General features: G+C 38.6%; 1 protein-coding gene across 2 annotated transcripts in view; it reads left to right on the plus strand.

Moving 5' to 3' along the window:
- The window catches only part of LOC121382732, a 33,219-nt gene extending 15,877 nt beyond the window's left edge, over nucleotides 1–17,342 (plus strand). Inside the window, exons 1-3 of one of the 2 annotated variants that reach the window (XM_041512290.1) lie at nucleotides 6,969–7,365; nucleotides 15,326–15,460; nucleotides 16,791–17,342. In XM_041512290.1, the coding sequence (XP_041368224.1) occupies nucleotides 15,413–15,460; nucleotides 16,791–17,153 (411 nt within the window). In that variant the 5' untranslated portion in view covers nucleotides 6,969–7,365; nucleotides 15,326–15,412 and the 3' untranslated portion in view covers nucleotides 17,154–17,342. Of the gene's footprint in view, nucleotides 1–6,968; nucleotides 7,366–15,325; nucleotides 15,461–16,790 lie in introns of those variants that run through there. The other variant, XM_041512289.1, reaches the window with a different exon arrangement.
- The last annotated feature ends 1,138 nt before the right edge of the window (nucleotides 17,343–18,480 follow it).

The following is an 18,480-nucleotide window of genomic DNA, read 5'->3' on the forward strand; positions in this document are numbered from 1 at the left end:
AACATTCGGTGGTTATGTCACGACAGTACCGAACACTTGCCTTAAGTATACACATACATGTTTACTACAACTGCACTATACCTCCTAATTATGTTATTTAACACAAGACAGCTGCAAAGGTTGCTAGTAAACCAAAGACGATATTGCAAAAACAGGCATTTATGTGACTCATAGCACAGTATACAGTATAATTGGACCAATACCTCAATTATGCCTTTTATCACAAACATTGTGATAAGTTCTCAGCACAACATATAGCACCAAATCATACTAAGCATACTCCTCGTGCTTCATCTCACAGACAAATGCAAAGAGTAAACATCACCCAGTGCACCCCGTATACTCACACTAACATTTATGTGATAAATCCCATTAAGATGACACAATACAGTTGCAGCAAGTATCCATGTGTATCATCCTTTGTAACCTCAGCACATGCTAACTAGACATAACTTATACATGTAGGCCTATCACAACCCGATATGCTTAATACGAATTAGACATACCTTTGCACATATAGACACCTAGAGTTATGCATTCAGAATTATGAAATACCGTATCGCTTATTTGCAAATTATTGTTAGCTATAGCATATGTGTTACATGAAAATTTTAAATCTGTGTTGTGACAGTATTAATTGACCTAATTATTGCCCCACGTACATTTCTGTATTATTTGGGCATGCCATGCTCCAAGTTAAAGTGAACGCCATCACTAAATATGGGAGTTATACTGTTCTTAACTCCTTGAATGTTCCAATATTGCATGGTTGGTTTATTTGCTAACTCTGCTTTCAATAGGGTGTTAGCAAGCTGTACACGTTGGTTATATACTTGTGAAGAAATATGTCTGGTAGAGAAGCGTGGTAACAATTGACATATTGTTGTACGTTTAATATTGTATCGCTTAGCAAATGTTTCTGCAATGCACACAAGTTTTAATATTAACTCATGTGAAAAGTCAATGTCTGTCTCTGCTTTTCTGCAGTCCAAGTCATTTCCTCTAACATGCAACAATAAATGATCTGGTTTAAAATGGTGTATACCATGTTCCATTCTTGATATGTGTCCAGAATTGTACAATTTGCCACCACTGATTCCACAATAGTTCACCACAACAGACTGTCCTAAGTTAAAGTTCTTTAATAACGGCCGCTCCGCAATATAATCGCCCAGTCTCCGTACGTGTGAACTTCCTACCAGTAGCACGGCCATTCTTTGTTTACATTCAGTGAGTGTACACTGGACGCGAAAGCGAGGCCGAAGTCATGGGCTATTTTTAGCTCATTCCACGATAGAACATTTCTTCTTTTCACTCACTGGATAGCGAAGTTGGTAAACGCATTAATTGGTAAAAAGTCATATCAACGCAGAATTTTGGTATCTTTTCCACCTTCTAGAATACCTTCTTAACCATATGTAAACGAATAAACTTACAATTCTACTCCAAAATGTAGATTTAATGGAATCTTCGTTGATTAATACTAATTACCGAATTGTTTTACTTAATAGCGCCCTCTATTAGATCTTTGATCAAGAACCCTAACCGTGAGTTTCAAGTAATAGGACGAGTTGTCTTTTCCTGCTTAATTTTGGATTACACAAGTCGTTCAAGTTCTCGGTGATGAACGCTATAGCAAGCACTTCCAGGGTTACTCTGACCACCCGGATATGACAGCATACTTGTTGGCGAGTGATATGGACAATAATGCAGTTTGGGCCACAGACATTGAGATTGTTGCCGTGGCTTCCATGTTAAATACACCAGTAGTCATACACACGGAAGATCGCCAAGGCCAGCGACACTGGATGCGGTGCGAACCCTTGTGCGTTGTACCACCCCTCATGAACTCTAACTGTATGATATACCTCACAAATTACAATGAACACTTTTAATCGTGTAATGTAGTCATATATGAATCTGAAATGTATGTTTTCTGACATGTTGACCTCATTGTCTATTTTCCATTACCTGTGTTCGTGAAAACATGGAAAATAACCCCACAAGTTAGTCTGTGTTAAGGTTAAAGGTAGTCTGTGTTATGGAAACTCTGCTCTCGTGAACCCACTTACATCCATGAGGACATAATATAAAGCAAGTCGATTCAGACGTCATTCCTTATATTGACAGTCACACGTAACAACACAAACTCTTTTTCACCAAGTTTAATCATCTGCAAAAAAACTATTCTCGGAAGATAACTATGACAACGTATAAATTGAGTTACAATGTAAACAATAAAAATGTCCTCCTTTGCTTATTATAAGTAACAGCTGGTATTTAATTGACAAACTAGTATTTATTTTGTTTACTTGAAACTGCTTACGATAAGCGATGTACTCAAATATGCAGTTACTTATTCCTAATAACTCACTAGTTACCACTAATTTAAGAATTGAAGACGCTACTATTAGGACGTGTATTAAATAGTTATACTTGTAATTTAGATAGGGGAGTAATTTGAGCCTGGATGGGGAGTGAAATGAGCCTAGAAGATCATAAAAGTATTAACAGATAATTAGTCCTTAAAAAAATACTATCCCTTTCATCCACAGCAGGCATGCAGTCAGTAAAATAGTTATCAAATAATACAAATAAAGTGTCATAATGCAAGTGTATTCCTTTCCTTTATTCATTAATTGCAATGCCGATGTCATTCTAGATAATAGCTATACTCGTAATTTAGAGAGGGGAGTGATTTGAGCCTGGAGGGGAGTGATTTGAGCCTGAGGGGAGTGAAATGAGCCTGGGCAGGGGAGTGATCTGAGCCTAGGCTCAAATAACTCTTAGAGTGATCTGAGCCTAGGCCCAAATCACTCTAGAGTGAAATCTGAGGGGAGTGGTTTGAGCCTGCTACACCGGTATGTGCTTGAGTAGGGTGTAACTAATTTGGTCGGGCCCAGTGGCGGTACTTTTTTTCAGCTTTAAGAGCAGTTTTTAGTTCTATCAATGTTAGTGGTTTATTAAATTCTAGGTTATCGTTGTTTGGCTGATTGGCCGTATTAGTATTAGTTTTTGGCAAGGAGTTATCTTTCTTGAGTTTATCAAAGAATTGTTTAGGGAAATTTTCGTTACTACTGTTTTTGCTAAAGGTTTTACTTAGAAGGTCAGCTTTTTGTTTATTAGTGGTTGCTGTTTTATGTTTTTGAAGGACTGGTGGTCGCGCGTTGTCCTTGTATAGCTTGAACTTTCTTCCACATTTCTCTAATAGATGTTCTATTATTTATTTCACCGCAGAATGTTTGCCAGCTGGCCTGTTTAGCTTTAATAATTAATTTACCTATTTAATTTTTTGCTATTTTATATTTAGAGTTGTATTCCTGGGTACCTGTTTTTTTTTTAAGAGTTTCCGCATCCTGTTTCTGAAGCTGCATTTCGTCCGTCCACCAACTAACAGGTTTATTTTTACTAGGTTGTTTAGTTTTAGGTATATTTTTCTCTGCTATTTTAATTATTTCGTTGGTGAGTTTGTTAGTAGCATCGTCGATATTTATGTTGTCTTCTAGTTTAATTTTGCTACATTCGCTTGTAAAGCCTGCCCAATTGGCTTTACTAAATTTGAATTTAGGTATGAATTTTTCTATTTCTGCGTATTCTACATTACTTTTATAGTTGATTAAGATGGGGAGGTGGTCGCTGTTGAGGGCATTGAGTACTTCCCATTGGGCGTTAGCGCCTAAGTTATTAGATGTTATAGTGAGGTCGATGGCAGAAGAGCTTGGCGATTGATCGTGGTAGAAGGTATTACTGCCATCGTTGAGACATACTAGATTATGTATGTTGATGAATTCTTCCAGTATGTCTCCCTGTGCGTTGGAGTGCTGACCTCCCCACAAGACAAGACAAGACAAAGAGATTTACGTGCACATTCAGAGCAAGCTGTTGTAGCACACGCCTATCCTGGCCACAGGGACCGGCCTTGGCCGGTTCCCTCTGTCCAGGACAGGAGACCTCCCCACAGTGGGTTGTGGCTGTTGAAGTCTCCTACTAGTATTAAGTTATGGTTTGGTTTTATAAGTTTATTGTAATCATTTATAGTTAGTTGCTTATGGGCTGTTCCTGGTGGGCTATATACGTTAATAACGTCTATAGGCATTTTATCGTTTAGTATAGTAAGTCCTAGGACTTCTAGATTGGCATTTATGGACTTGTATTTGATTTCGCTATGTGGTATAGTGCTTTTAATAAGTGTGGCTAGTCCACCTCTGGTGCTATTTTCTCTATGTTTATAATAGGTTGTGTAGCCTAAGATTTTGAAAGTTTTAGATTTTTTATTTTAATTTTTACTGATGCCGTTTCCTAGTCAAGTTTCTTGTAGGCATATGATATCTGGCTTGTTGTTATTGGTGCTAATGAGTTGTATGAGTTCGGCACCATGTCCCATTGAGTGGAGGCCTTTAGCGTTCCATTGGAGAACGCTAAGGCCCTTATTTTTAGAAATATTTTGTTTATTTTGGGTGTGTGGAGATGTATCTCCCATATTCTATCCTGAAGTTATTTTATTTGTTATATTTGTCTGTTTATTTCTATTTACTTTTTTTTAATTATTATTATTATTATTATTTTTATTTTTTTTGTCTTATGTCGTCTTTGATGGAGGAGATCTCTAGGGCTAATTTTTCAATTATTGCTTTAAGTTCGTTGACTTGCGTTTGGTCTGTTGTTTTGACTTTTTCTGCATAGGAGATTGTTTTCGTTACTAGGCAGTTGTCTCTGCTGGTTGGTTTTGGTTTGATTGTGACTTTTTCTTTTTTATCCATAAGGTTCATTTGCCGCAGCGCCCTTTGATAGTGGTGGCATCGGGGGTCGTGGGCCATGTGTCTGTCCAGACAATTGGGACATTGGATGGGGTTGGTGCAGGGTGAGTTGATGGAGGCTCTGGTATGTTTTTGGCCGCAGCGATGGCAGGTGGGTAGACTGTTGGAGTGGCGGCATTTAGCGGCGCCGTGTCCCCACTGCTGACAGTGGTGGCACTTACTTGGTTTCTTCTTGTATAGGAGGAGCGAGTGTCTGCGCCCTTGCACTATGATAGAGTGGTTGCCTGGTTGGGTGGTTGTAATAAGGAGGTAACCATTTGTCCAGGTTGTTACCTCGCTGATAGACAGGTTGGGGTTATCCTCTCTCAGAGTTTGGAGTGAGGTGGCGTGGGCTGGTAGTGGGTGGAGTTTGGCCAACCATTTGTTAGTGGGGGCGGGGGTGGTGGTGGGGGTGGGGGTTTTGGCGGTGGGTGTGGGTGTGGGGGTTTGGCTCTGGACGTTGGGTTGGTTTCTCATATTGCCGGCGGTTTTTGTTGGCACTTCCTTGTAGAAGGGGCTTGGGACGGTGTTAGTAGTGGTGGGGGGGGGGGGGGGGGGGGGGGGGGGGGGGGGCGGGTGGGGGGGGGGGGCGGGTGGGTGTGCCTATACTATCTTTGGCTGGCGTTTTGGTTGGCTTTTGTTGTCTAGTTTTGACTGGTGCTACTATTATTTTGGTCTTTAAGAACAGATGGCGGGTAAGCGTTTTTGCTGGGCTCCTACCTTGATGTTTGCTTAGGTTTTTGAATGTTTGGAGGGTTTTTTTTCTACTTTGCTAATCGTTGGGGTTTTGAGGGGTTGCCTAGTTTTAATGGGTTTGGTAGCATTCGTTGTTGTTGAGTTGTTTTTGACCACTGTTTCGGTTTCCACTACGCTATAAATAGCCATGACGTTACATATCGGGTGTATCTAAAATTAACTTCCCGATTCATTACATTACATTTAGCCTCCATTATTTTTTGTCATGACTTCTGAAACAAAGTTTCAACTAGAATTCAATATTGACATTTATAAATGATAATTCTGGCGGCACTTAGTGAAGCTAGATTTAAATGTTTACACTTCACGGTAACGGTATCGGTGGTTGATGAGAGATAACTGCAGACAAAGGGTGAGCTGGCAGTTATAGTGCTGGGACATCTGGGATGTGATAATTCTAAGAACAGCGTTCAGCACAGCAACTCGGTTAACCAAATTTTGAATTTATTTATTCTAATCATCAGACTAATGTATGTGTTGTTAATTAGCTGCTGAATAAACGCTGGTCACACCAAGGATAGTGCTGTTGTAAATAGTTTAAAGTGCTGATTAAACACAGTATAATACATTCAGGGGAGGGGAGGGGGAGGGGGTGAGACGTAACCCAGTAGTAAAAGCTACTATTTTTTTTAAAGCGCTTGCTTGATGGGCAGTCAGTGTGGGATCGGCGGCCATATTGGGCTATTGCTTGTTCCAGCCAGTGCACCACGACTGGTATATCGAAGGCTGTGGTATGTGTCCGTAGGATGATGCATATAAAAGGGGTACCAGATGTTTTTCCCCCAAGTCAGTTCGCCCCCAGTCAGTTCGCCCCCAAATAGTATGTCAGTTCGCCCCTACCTGCATAACCAGTTCGCCCCCATAACGGGGTTAGCCAAAGATGCATATTATCAGCATCAAAGTTTTGTAGCTGATTAACCAAGGTGGAGGTTTATTTCATTTTATTTGTGATAGTTTGTAGATATAATTATTTTTACTCAAATTATTTCTTTATTCTTCAAACAGATCCTATCTCTGGCAGGAACGGATATTTTAATAAATGTTGATGATGTGCTCTTTTTAATTTTATGAAACACTTTATATATATTATTAAACTGGTGATTATATCATCGGTGCCCAGACTGACTCATGATCCGTCCCTCCCCTCTAAGAAAAGAAACACACACACACACACACACACACACACACACACTTTAACATGTTTCTAAAGAAAGAGTAAACAGTTGGAAGCGAATCGACTTGGGGGCGAACTGGTACATGGGGCGAACAGGGCGAACTGACTTGGGGTGAACTGCCTTGGGGCGAAACGTCATGGATTCATATAAAAGATCCCTAATTGCTATTAATGGAAAAATGTAGCTGGTTTCCTATTTAAGACTGTAAGTCAAAATTATCAAATGTTTGACATCCAAAAGCTGATGATTAATAATTAAATGTGCGCTAGTGGTGTCGTTAAACAAAACCCTGCGGTACTTGTACACCTGCCAGATAACCTGGGTGCTTAGGACAGCAGAGAAATGCTGGTTGTGGTTGAAATACAAGATGCATGAGGATGAAAATTTACTGGGGTTTTTGGTTGGTTGTGTTTGACCTATTCTATATAAATAATTAATCATTTAGATTAAAATGTGGATTATGCCCCCACTAGAGGTGTGCATACCCTCTCCCCAACTCCACCCACCCTCCCCTCATTGCTCAAGCAAATTTTCTCTTTTTTTCAATATATTTTCCAGGAGAGATTTCATGATTCGCCAACTCCTAAACTCAACAGTCTTGACCCCCTGCATAACTTCCTGTACAGGTGCCTAAGATGGTGGGTTAATTTGGAAGTCGACCCTCTCCTACTCCAAGTGAATTATCTTTTTTAATATACACTGGCTGATTTAGAGTTTGTTTTCTTTAATGACACCACTAGAGCACATTGATTAATTAATCATCAACTATTGGATGTGAAACATTTGGTAATTATGACACATAGTCATTAAAGGAAACCCGCTACATTTTTCCTAATGTAGCAAGAGTCTTTTATATGCACTTACTTTGTTCCTATGCCTTTGTTAGCCACTGGTTAGAACAAGAGAAAAACCAGTCAGTTGAATGGATCCACTGAGGTGGTTCGATTCTGTGACACAGATTCAAGATTCAAATCATTTATTTCCATATATGCATCATACAGAAATGTACATAAACATAAACTAGTAGTGCTAATAATGATGCTACCATCATGAACATGTTATAATGTTACATAAAACTCTAAAATGAATTGCCTTTATGCATGAATATAAAATAACATACAGATATAAATGCATACATGAAAGAGAATAAAAGTATAGTTATGTGGTTTTGTTTTTAGTTTGTTCTAGACTGTGGTAGGGGGTCTAGAGAGTTCTGTCCTGTGATTTAACATTTCATAGCACGACTGACCTATTATTACGGATATATTCCCTGGGCAATCTAAGAGAAAAAATGATTTCTCTTTGTTGGTTAGATGTTGAAAGTCTGGGCAGAGTTGTTGTATTTTATTGTATAGGATATTTCGTATGTGGGAGTTTGTGGGACATGTTGTCAGAAAATGTATTTCGTCTTCTACTTCTTGGTTACACAGTCTGCATAGTCTGTCTTTTCTGTCAGTGTTCCTATATGGTCCAGTTTCAATTTCAAGTCAGTGAGTGCATATTCTTAGTTTTGTAACTGCCTGCCTAAAGTTTACATTTTTAATTTGGTTTAGATATTCGGCTAATTTATATTCATCTTTAATATGTTTGAATATTTGGAGTTTTTCAGATTTTTCTAGTTTTATTGTAAAGTATTCTTTGAAATTGTTGTTAAGGGTTTCAGTTATGGCTTTTGCATTTCTTTTCATGCAGTTTTTGTTATTTTTTAGTTTAAGTGGGTCGATATTGTTAATTTCAAACATACATTTGCAATATGCATGCCAGCCTATGTTGTGTTGTGACTGTAGTTCTTTACTGCATTGTATTGCGTCATAGAGAATTGTTCTCGACGTTTCTATGCGTTCTAGGTATGCCCAGTATTTATATATATTGGTGTGTATGTTATTAATCAGTGGATATCTCCCAAGTTCGCTTTTGCATGCAATATTGGTGCTATTCTTTCCGACTTGGAGGTTTAACTTACAAAATTTTGTGTATATTTTTTCATATGGCTCGTTTTTTAATGTGTCCAAAAATGTGTGTTGGTTGTGCTTTTTTAATCTGCCGTAGAGTTCGCTGCCCCATACCTCACAGTTATATAGCAGGATCGGTTTAATAAGAGAGTCAAAAAGCTTATTATAACTATATGGAGGAGGGTTTGTCCCCCCGAAAGTCATATGTAATTTAAAAAGGGCCTTTGAGCCCTTCTTGCTTAGTTCTAGTTTTGTTTGTGTGAAGTTTCCGACAGAGTTTATGTTGCATCCTAAGTATGTGTAGTTGTTTGTTTGAACTATTTCATCTTGTTCCAGGCATAATTTCAGATTAGTGGGGCTTTTTCCTTTTTGTATTATCATAGAATTTGATTTTGCTGGATTAATATTAAGGTGCCATGATTTGCAAAAGTTACTAAGCTTGTTGAGGCATTCTTGTAGACCGTTGGCGGTTTCAGATATAAGGACTAGATCGTCGGCCCATAGCAAATGTGATATTGTTTGTTTCTGGAGCGTTACTGGTGTACATATATTTGTTGGAAAGGTAAGGTCATCTATATATATATACTACTCAAAAGAATTTAAGGGTCAGACGATATTTTCGACATTATTTTCTGAATGTCAATTATATTAGCTAGACCATAATGTCACGCATGGTATTGTTCCATTTTGACTAAAGTGGGTCTAAGCAACCCATAAATGAATTAAAATCCACTGTCATTGACATTGTCGACTAGTTCTAATGGCGAAAACATGCTTACATTTGCACGTAAATTAGGCAAAAGCGAAAGGTCTGCTAAGTGCCCATAACTTGCTTTTTCACAAAGGGCTTCATTTGCACGCTTTGCATGTGTATTCCATGTTCCCAATGCTGAATTTCCATATAATTGGAGCTTGCGTTCGTGTACGGTGCACACTCCAAATTCGACAATGGTACGACGTCAACTGACTATCGAAGATCGAGGAAGGGCTATTGCTTGGCTTCAGGATGGCAATACGCAAAGAAATGTTGCTCTGAGACTTGGTGTCAGTCAGAGTGTCGTTGGCCGACTGCAGCAATGGTACCAAGCAACGAATTCTATTCGAAATCGTCCACGTTCGGGAAGACCCCGAAGCACTACAAATAGAGAGGACCGCTACATCACCAATATGGCTCTACGTCAACGCACAACCACTGCACGCCGATTACGTGACAATCTGCGGACTGCGACTGATCAAACCATACGCAATCGTCTGAGAGCCAATAATCTACGCTGCCGTCACCAGGCTGTTCGACCACCACTCCTACCACGTCACAGAACGGCCAGACGTCACTGGTGCACACTTCATCTGCGGTGGCAACGTGTTCAGTGGGGTCGAGTGATGTTCACTGATGAGTCCAGGTTTTAGTCTCCAGTTCAACGACGGTCGGGTTCGTGTCTATAGACGTCCTGGGGAGCGCTTCACTGACGTTAACGTTAGACAACGTCACCGGTTCGGTGGTGGCAGCGTCATGGTGTGGGGCGGCATCTCTATCCACCACAGGACCACCCTCTATGTGGTGGATGGCAATCTGAATGGAATCCGCTATCTGAATGAGATTATCCGGCCGTTGGTTCTCCCAGGCCTTCAGCAGATTGGCAGCGGAGCGGTTCTGCAGGATGACAATGCCAGACCCCACCGCGCCAGGGTGGTAACGGACTTTCTCAGACAACAAGGTATCGCCAGGATGGATTGGCCAGCATATTCGCCTGACTTGGCCCCAATAGAGCACGCCTGGGACAAATTAGGCAGGAGAGTTCGGGATAACCATGCCCCTCCGGCCAACCTTCATGATCTGGGTCAACTTCTTATGGCAGAGTGGCAGGCTATTCCCCAAGAGTTCTTCAGACGTCTGATCAACAGCATGAGGCAACGATGTGTCGAGTGTATTCGCGCCAGAGGTGGATTCACACACTATTAAACGAATGTTCTAATGTGTAAAATCCATGTTTGACAACCTTCAACTTTGACAGCATGTCATGTGACTTTCTTGTATACAGTGACGTTTATTTGTGGGTTTTTGTAAATATGGAACAATAAATTAAATTTTTGGTGTAGTTTACATCATCAATCTAATACACTCTGAAACTTATTTGGTTATAAATTTTTGATCCTTAAATTCTTTTGAGTAGTATATATGTTAAACATAGTAGGACTTAAACTATCCCCCTGTTTTACTCCAATGTTAGAAGGGAAGTGGTCTGATACCCCATTTGAAAATTTTACTGCCACTTCTGTCTTATTGTACATGGACTTGATAATGTTCTAAAACTTGTCGCCAAGACCAAGCCGTAGTGTCCTTCTCTCCACACCGTGTCAAAGGCTTTTTGGAAATCTATAAAGCATACGTATAGTTTCTTGTGTTGCTTTTCTATATATTTATTTATAATAGTTTTTAAAATGAAAATGTTATCAGTTGTTCTTCTGTCTTTTCTGAAACCTGTCTGGTTGTTGAGAATGGTAGAAAACAGTTTACCTAGGCAACTTGTTATAGTTATTCCTCTATAATTTTTGGGGTCCATTGGGTTTCCCTTTTTATGTATCGGCGTTATATATCCGTTAGTCCAGCTGGATGGAAATGTCCCTGTGTTCTATACTGCATTAAACAGTTTGGCTAATGGGGAGCTTATTATGTCATGGCCAAATTTAATCATTTCATTGGAGATGGTATCAGGGCCACATGCTTTGTTAAGTTTTAGTGTCTTTATGGCTATTGTTATTTCTTTTGTTGTGATGTGACTATCTAGGCATTTCTCATGTTTTTTATTTTCCAGTGTTTTGAGTTCTTTAAGCAATTCTTGTGAGTTACTGTTTGAGTATGAATTAAGGTCACTATTGAGTTCCTTAAATGATTGGTTAAATTATTAACCATTTCATCAGGTAGCTCAGCACTGTTAGATGCATGTTTATTGGTCATTTTATTTATTATGTTCCAGTATTCTTTTGGGTTGTTTTCATTTAGATCTTCTAATTTTGTATACAGTTCCTCTTTTAGTGTTCTTTCAAGTTTTTTATTGCTTCTATGTAGTTTTTTCTTTGTTTTCATTAATGTGTTACGTAGTGTTGTATTATGTGGATTTATTTTCAATTTTCTTGCCAAGTTCCGGAATTGTGACTGGAGTGCACTTATATTTGTTGTTTTTTCCTTTTGTGTTTTGTGGTTTTGTGTGTGTGATGTATGGGTGATACTTTAGATGCTGCCAACAGCAGGATATTGTTCAGTGTTTCAACACTATTATTAATATTGTCAGCAGAGATGTTGGAATTCATAAAGTTTTGTATTTTTTCCATTGATTTTAACGAAAGGAGCTGTTGATAGGCTGTTTTATTTTCTGTGTTGATTCTGTGTTTTGAATTCAGTTGTTGTAGTTTAGGTGGCTGTACTTTATTGTGAGGTACTTTGCCTTTAATGATCACTGATATGGGGGAGTGAATGGAATTTGGGGTAATATTTTTAACGTTTAGGCTGATGATATTGGACAGATAATTACTCTGACAGATGACATAGTCTACTGCACTTGTGCCTTGGGTATTGAAACAGGTTAATTTTCCTAAATAGTCGCCAGGAGTTCTTCCATTAAGTATTCGCATACCGGTCGTTATGCAAAAGTCTGTTAGTTTTCTGCCATGTGTGTTAATGGTTGTGTCCTGTGATTTTCGGTTGCGTGTGATATAGTCTGGTATGTAGTCTGTTGGTAAGGGTATGAAGTCACTTATGTCATGTGGTATGTAATCATTTAGTATGGTAGTTTTGTCTGCTGTTCTGCCATTTGTGTCTCCCATTATGAGAACAGACCCTTTTATGCTATATTCAGCTACCTCAGCTTCTAAAGTGGAATACTGATCTTGGAAGTAAGGCGAGTCTGATGGTGGAATGTAAAATGAACATAAAAAGGTGTCTTTGTCCCTCCCCAGTACCTGTCCAGAGATTCTCAACCAAAGTGTGTAATCGTTCTTGTTATTGATTTCAGTTATATGTTGGTGAAGCTCGTTTTTATATAGGATAAGCAGACCTCCAGACCCTCTACCACATGAACGCTTCGAGTTTTATCTGTCGTGTTTGTAGTCTGACAATGTTTATTTTAGAAGTATACCCTTCTATCGTGGTTGTAACACTACCTATGTCTATTTTGTGTGTGTTTGTGTGGGTCTCCTGTAGGCATATAATATCATGTGTGGAAAGTTGTTCCATTACTAGTGGGCAATTTAATTTGTGTTTTAAGCCATCAATATTCCATGACAATATTGATAGCAATTTAGCTGGGTTTACTGGTGTGCCTTTCATAATATGGGGAGAAAGAGCTATGTTTGTAAGGTAGACGAGAGAAAATTCAACATAGATGAAGTCACCCTAAACTTGTAGGTTTGTATGATGATGTGAGTGAACAGAATGAGTTGAGTTGATTTGTTACATGTTTAGTTATTGTTATTAGTTGATATAATTATATCGTTATAGTAAGATCAGTAGATGTATAAACATATATGGGTAGTACAAGTATAATAAAAGTCATTTTCATTTAAAATACTACAAATGTTATTTCGGAAGTACCGGTGCCGTCTTCGTTTAGGGTAACAATATTCATGTTGTCTGCCATCTTTGTCACTATCGTTTTCGCCTTTATAATTTTGTTTTGAGTGTTATTCTGAGTGATCTTTACAGTGTGAAGCGTGATTACTTATTTCTTTCAGTTTTTCCATCTCTGGAGTGTCACGAAAAAACAGTATCATCCGCCATTGTTTGTTTTTGTGTATCACTGTTGAATACTGGATAACCTCAATTACGGCCTTTTGCAGCACAGATTACAATTAAGTCGATGTATTATGATCGCTGATGTGTTATGTTCGATTGTTTTAATTGCATTTACCTTTTCATTTTACGTATAACTTCATTTTGCTGGATTTTCTCTGCCCGATGTTCACGACACTTCTTTAACAAGGGACATCACCATATGCACCTCAAGTGAGCACTCAACCGACTGAACTAAATCCCATGATTCTAATTATAGAATTTGTATTCCACAGCAATTTAAAAACCAAATTGCCGTGGATGAAACGGCCCAATGACGGCAATTTAAAGACTGTTTTTTTAAATGACTTCTGCAGTAATTAAATAAGACTAAAATGTTATTTTAAATGTACTCATGTTATATACTGGCAGATAATGTACACCAGGAGTAAACAGCTTTAACGATGGCACTTTTGTGCTATCAGTGATGCTCCTGACCTACAGTCATTTATATCTCAATGACAGCAATTGCTGTCGGTGCCGTCGTTAAGTTCGAGCCCTGAAATTCCACCCCCAGATGATTTAGAGATGTATACCGTTGACACACCAAATATGGATAGGATACGGGTCGTGACACACCAAATATGGGTGCCAAACCGGATCAATATGTTTTGGTCTCAATTCACATAAGTATGTGGATTGAGCAACACGCTTACAGGTCAGTATGGTGTGTCAACGGTACATTGGCGAATACGCATCAGCACGGGTCGGTTTAGATCACATGGTGCAAGTCATGTGACATTCCGTTTTGAAAATGGCGGCGTTCAACACCATAGGCCTAAATTTGTTCAATGAAAATGAATGTGTTTCTTTGCCTCATTCTTCTGCAAGGGAACGTCATGTGCAGCGTCTGACCATATTTGAATTAAACAGGGTATTTCTGCGGAAGACCATGGTCGGCAAGTTTCCTCCGTTTTGTATTTGATGCTAGAAGAAACTTCCCAATATCCCACAATCCTGTAGAATGTATGACGTCATTTGTTGGAATTTCACACGTCTAGCTCTAGGAAGTGTATTTGGTGTGTCTCGGTGCAAACCGGGTTGATCCATATTGACCCGCATTGGTCAGCAGTGTGTCAACGGCAAAACGCAATACAGATCAACACGTATTAGGGAGAACCGTATTAGATAGAGTTGTAGTTTTTTGATGTTGGCGATTAATATTTTATGTACTTTATTTTTGTTGGTCAACCAGACTATGTTTTTATTATTCATATATGAACATGGAAATAAAGTTATTGTATTGTATTGTATAAGAAACTTGTAAGAAGTGTACATGAATCACTGGTTTAGACAGTATTTTACACTAAAATGAGATATGGGGGCAGCCATATATAACAACACAGCTTCCGGAGAAGACCTGGAGATCTTTACCCCTCCCTCCCATCCCCAATTTATTACAACAATGTTAAAGTTTGTTTTGTGTAATGACACCACTAGAGCACATTGCTTTATTAATCAACATCTATTGGTTATATTGGTTATAACCCGTTATATTTTCCATTAGTATCAATGGATCTTTTATATATGCCATCCCACAGACAGAGTAGCATATACCACAGCCTCTGATATACCAGTCATGGTGCACTGGCTGGAACGAGAAATAGCCCAATGGGAATTGATGAGACAAATGCTTTACCACTGGGCCAAGTCCCTCCCCTTGGTTTATTACAATTAATGTCTACATACTGTCCACTTAAAAGTTGAAGAATGATACTCATTCTCTACAGGGGTCCTTACCCATATGTCTGATGCCATATAACCATCAATAAAATGTGTTGAGAGCGTCATTAAATAAAACATTTCTTTCTTTCTCTACAGGGCATGCGGCCAGACTTCACAAACTGGATCGAGATGGAAAGTATGCTGAAGCTGGAGAATTATTTCTCTCCGTGTTGAAGCAAGCTGATGATGATGCAAAATGGCAGCAGTTCAGAGATGCACTTCATCAAGAAGGTAAATTGATGACTTCTTTTAAGGAAAGGTAGATAATAACTATACTGGTTTTCAAATCTGCTGTGTGTTTTTTTGTGTGTGTGTGTGTGTGTGTGTGTGTTTTTGTGCATGTGTGTGTCTGTGTGTGTGTGTCTGTGTGGAGCTTGTGGGGGGGTTTGTGTATGTGCGTGTGTCTGTATGTATGTGTGTGTGGGGGGGGGAGGGGTTTGTGTGTGTTTGTGTATGTGTGTGTGTCTGTATGTGTGTGTGTGTTTGTATATATGTGTGTGTGTGTGCGTGTAAACTGTATGTGCATGTGGCAGTTTTATAAAAATAATAAATTACCAATCTGGTTTATTGTTGCAAATTGAATGTTTTATTATTATTATTATTATTAGTAGTATTATTATTATCATTATTACAAAACCGTGTTACGTCCTGTCCACAAGAAAAAGTTAAAGTTTGTTTTATTTAACAACACTACTGGAGCACATAGATTTATTAATCATCGGCTATTGGATCTCAAACATTTGATAATTTCGACATATAGTCTTAGAGCAAGGAACCTTTTTATATGCACCATCCCACAGACAGGATAACACAAACCACGACGTTGGATATACCAGTCGTGGTTCACTGACTGGAACGAGAAATAGCCCAACCTAAAATTTCTTGACTTGGTTTACCAAAGGAAAGGACTGTTTACTTAAAAGTTAAAAGGTTTTTTTGTTTAATGACACCACTAGAGCACATTGATTTATTAATCATAAGCTCCTTGGTGTCAAATATTTGATCGCTTTGACACAGAGAGAATCCACTACATTTTTCCATTAGCAGCAGAGATAATTTATATTCACTTTCTCATAGACAAGACAGCACATACCAGTCATAGGGCACTGGTTGGAATGGAGAAAAAAACCCCCAAATATGAGTAGGTGCACCAACAAGGGGATTCAGTCCTTCAATCTAAGCATCTCTGATTGAGCTATATGTAGAGACATCCCCATTTATTTGTATAACAGCACCATAATCAAACAAGTGCTATTGTTTTTCCATATTATCATTATAACCCTTAATCCACGGACATTGCTGCCTCATCTCGTGTTCATTTTGTATACAACATTCTGTATTTAATACAATTATCATTTTAATCTACTGGAATGACACATATATGTTGGAGACGGATACTTTTTTACCATAGTCAGTAGTACATCAGTCCAACCTTTGATACAGAAGTCAGGAAAATATTTTACTGAGGAGAAGTTGTCAGTGATTTTGGTTTCAACATTAGTTGTTAACTGGACACCTATAAACATTGCTATTTAAAATGTCTTGATTTTTTATTTTACAGACTCACAATAATTTCCAAAGAAACACTGAGAACACGGGGCAAGATGGAAGCAAACATAATGAAAGACACAGATTGGCAAAGATTTCTCGTCAAGAGTCTGGTGATAGTCAACCTAGTTCTATTGTGTTACCGTCACGGAAACAGACCACACACACACAAAATACACCTAAATCTTTGACTTTCCAAACACTTGCCATGACTAGACATGGTGCAGAATTGAAATCAAAGCCTCCACATGTCAATAAGAAACGGCACTTTGCATTGTCAAGTATTTCATCCGAGGATGAGACAGATCTCATATCTTTCACTGATGATGGTCATGCTGACAATGAAACAAGTACAGTTCCAGCTAAAACTGGATGAGTTACTATTAATTTGTTCACCTGTGTGATGTCCGTTTTTTAATAACATCATCATGTTCATATTTCATCCAGGGTGGGATATAGCTCAGTGGCAGAGTGCTCGCCTGAGTTAAAGTTTGTTTTGTTTAACGACACCACTAGAGTACATTCATTTATTAATCATCGGCTATTGGATGTAAAACACTGGTAATTTTGACAGTCTTAGAGAGAAAACTCCCTACATTTTTTCCCTAGCACATCTTTTTTGCACCATTAGACAGCACAGGCACATACCATGATCTTTTATACCATGCACCGACTCGAGCTCACCTGAGGACAGGATAGGATCACATCCTTGACGATCTTTGATATACCAGTCGTGGTGCACCGACTCAAAAGCGAGCTCCTTTCTATGGGAAAGTGTGCAAAAGATCCCTTGCTGCTTGTTTGTAGGATCTATCATCCTTGATCAACCTTTGATATACCAGTCATGGTGCACAAATGGGATATCAAACTTTTAACATCATAAGAGCACACTGATTTATTAATCGAATACTACATATCAAACATCAATGTGACATGTATTCCGAGGAAACCTGCTTCACTTAATAGCAAGGGATCTTTCATGTGCACTTTATCACAGACAAGACTGCACATACCAGTTATTGATATACAGTGAAACCCCACTATTGTGACCATCAGCGGGAATTATTAAAATTGGTCTTAATAGTGGGGTGGTCCTAATACCGAATTACCAACATTCAAAATGATGATTGTTTGGTAAATATTCACTATGAATTTTATGTCCCATCCTCCTTTCCAGTTGTTGTCAGCAATGTGTAAACTTATAAAATTAATTGGCGATGACGGTGTATTAACATTTACATTAAAATGCAAGAATAATGAAGTGTCAAACCTGCTTCAGTTATACGTGAACTTGGGACACGTTCTTTTGCTTAATTATTACACAATAGAGATTAACAACTGTCTGGACAAATGACACTCTCCCGACATTTTAAGACGATCACTGCCCCAAAGGCAATACAAACGTGAATTCTGTCTCACTTGACTGACTAGTTAATGGTTGCATTTGTTGTCAGTTTCTGTGAAAAATAAAGTCCTAGGATGGCATAGCCTTTGCTTTCATAAAAAACACCATGTTACTCTGTGTAACTGTTACGTTTCAACATTGTGTGCAGGTTATACAATAAAATGCTTGTGCTCCGTACCTTCCAGAAATTAACTATGACTTCCCAGTTCAAAAGTAATATCTTTGTCTTTCGAACTAAATAAATATGAGACTATTTATTTACTAGTTTGAGCCACATATGTACATGTAATTAACTTTT

This window comes from Gigantopelta aegis, chromosome 10 (assembly GCF_016097555.1).
Source record: "Gigantopelta aegis isolate Gae_Host chromosome 10, Gae_host_genome, whole genome shotgun sequence".
NCBI classification, from domain to species: domain Eukaryota; kingdom Metazoa; phylum Mollusca; class Gastropoda; order Neomphalida; family Peltospiridae; genus Gigantopelta; species Gigantopelta aegis.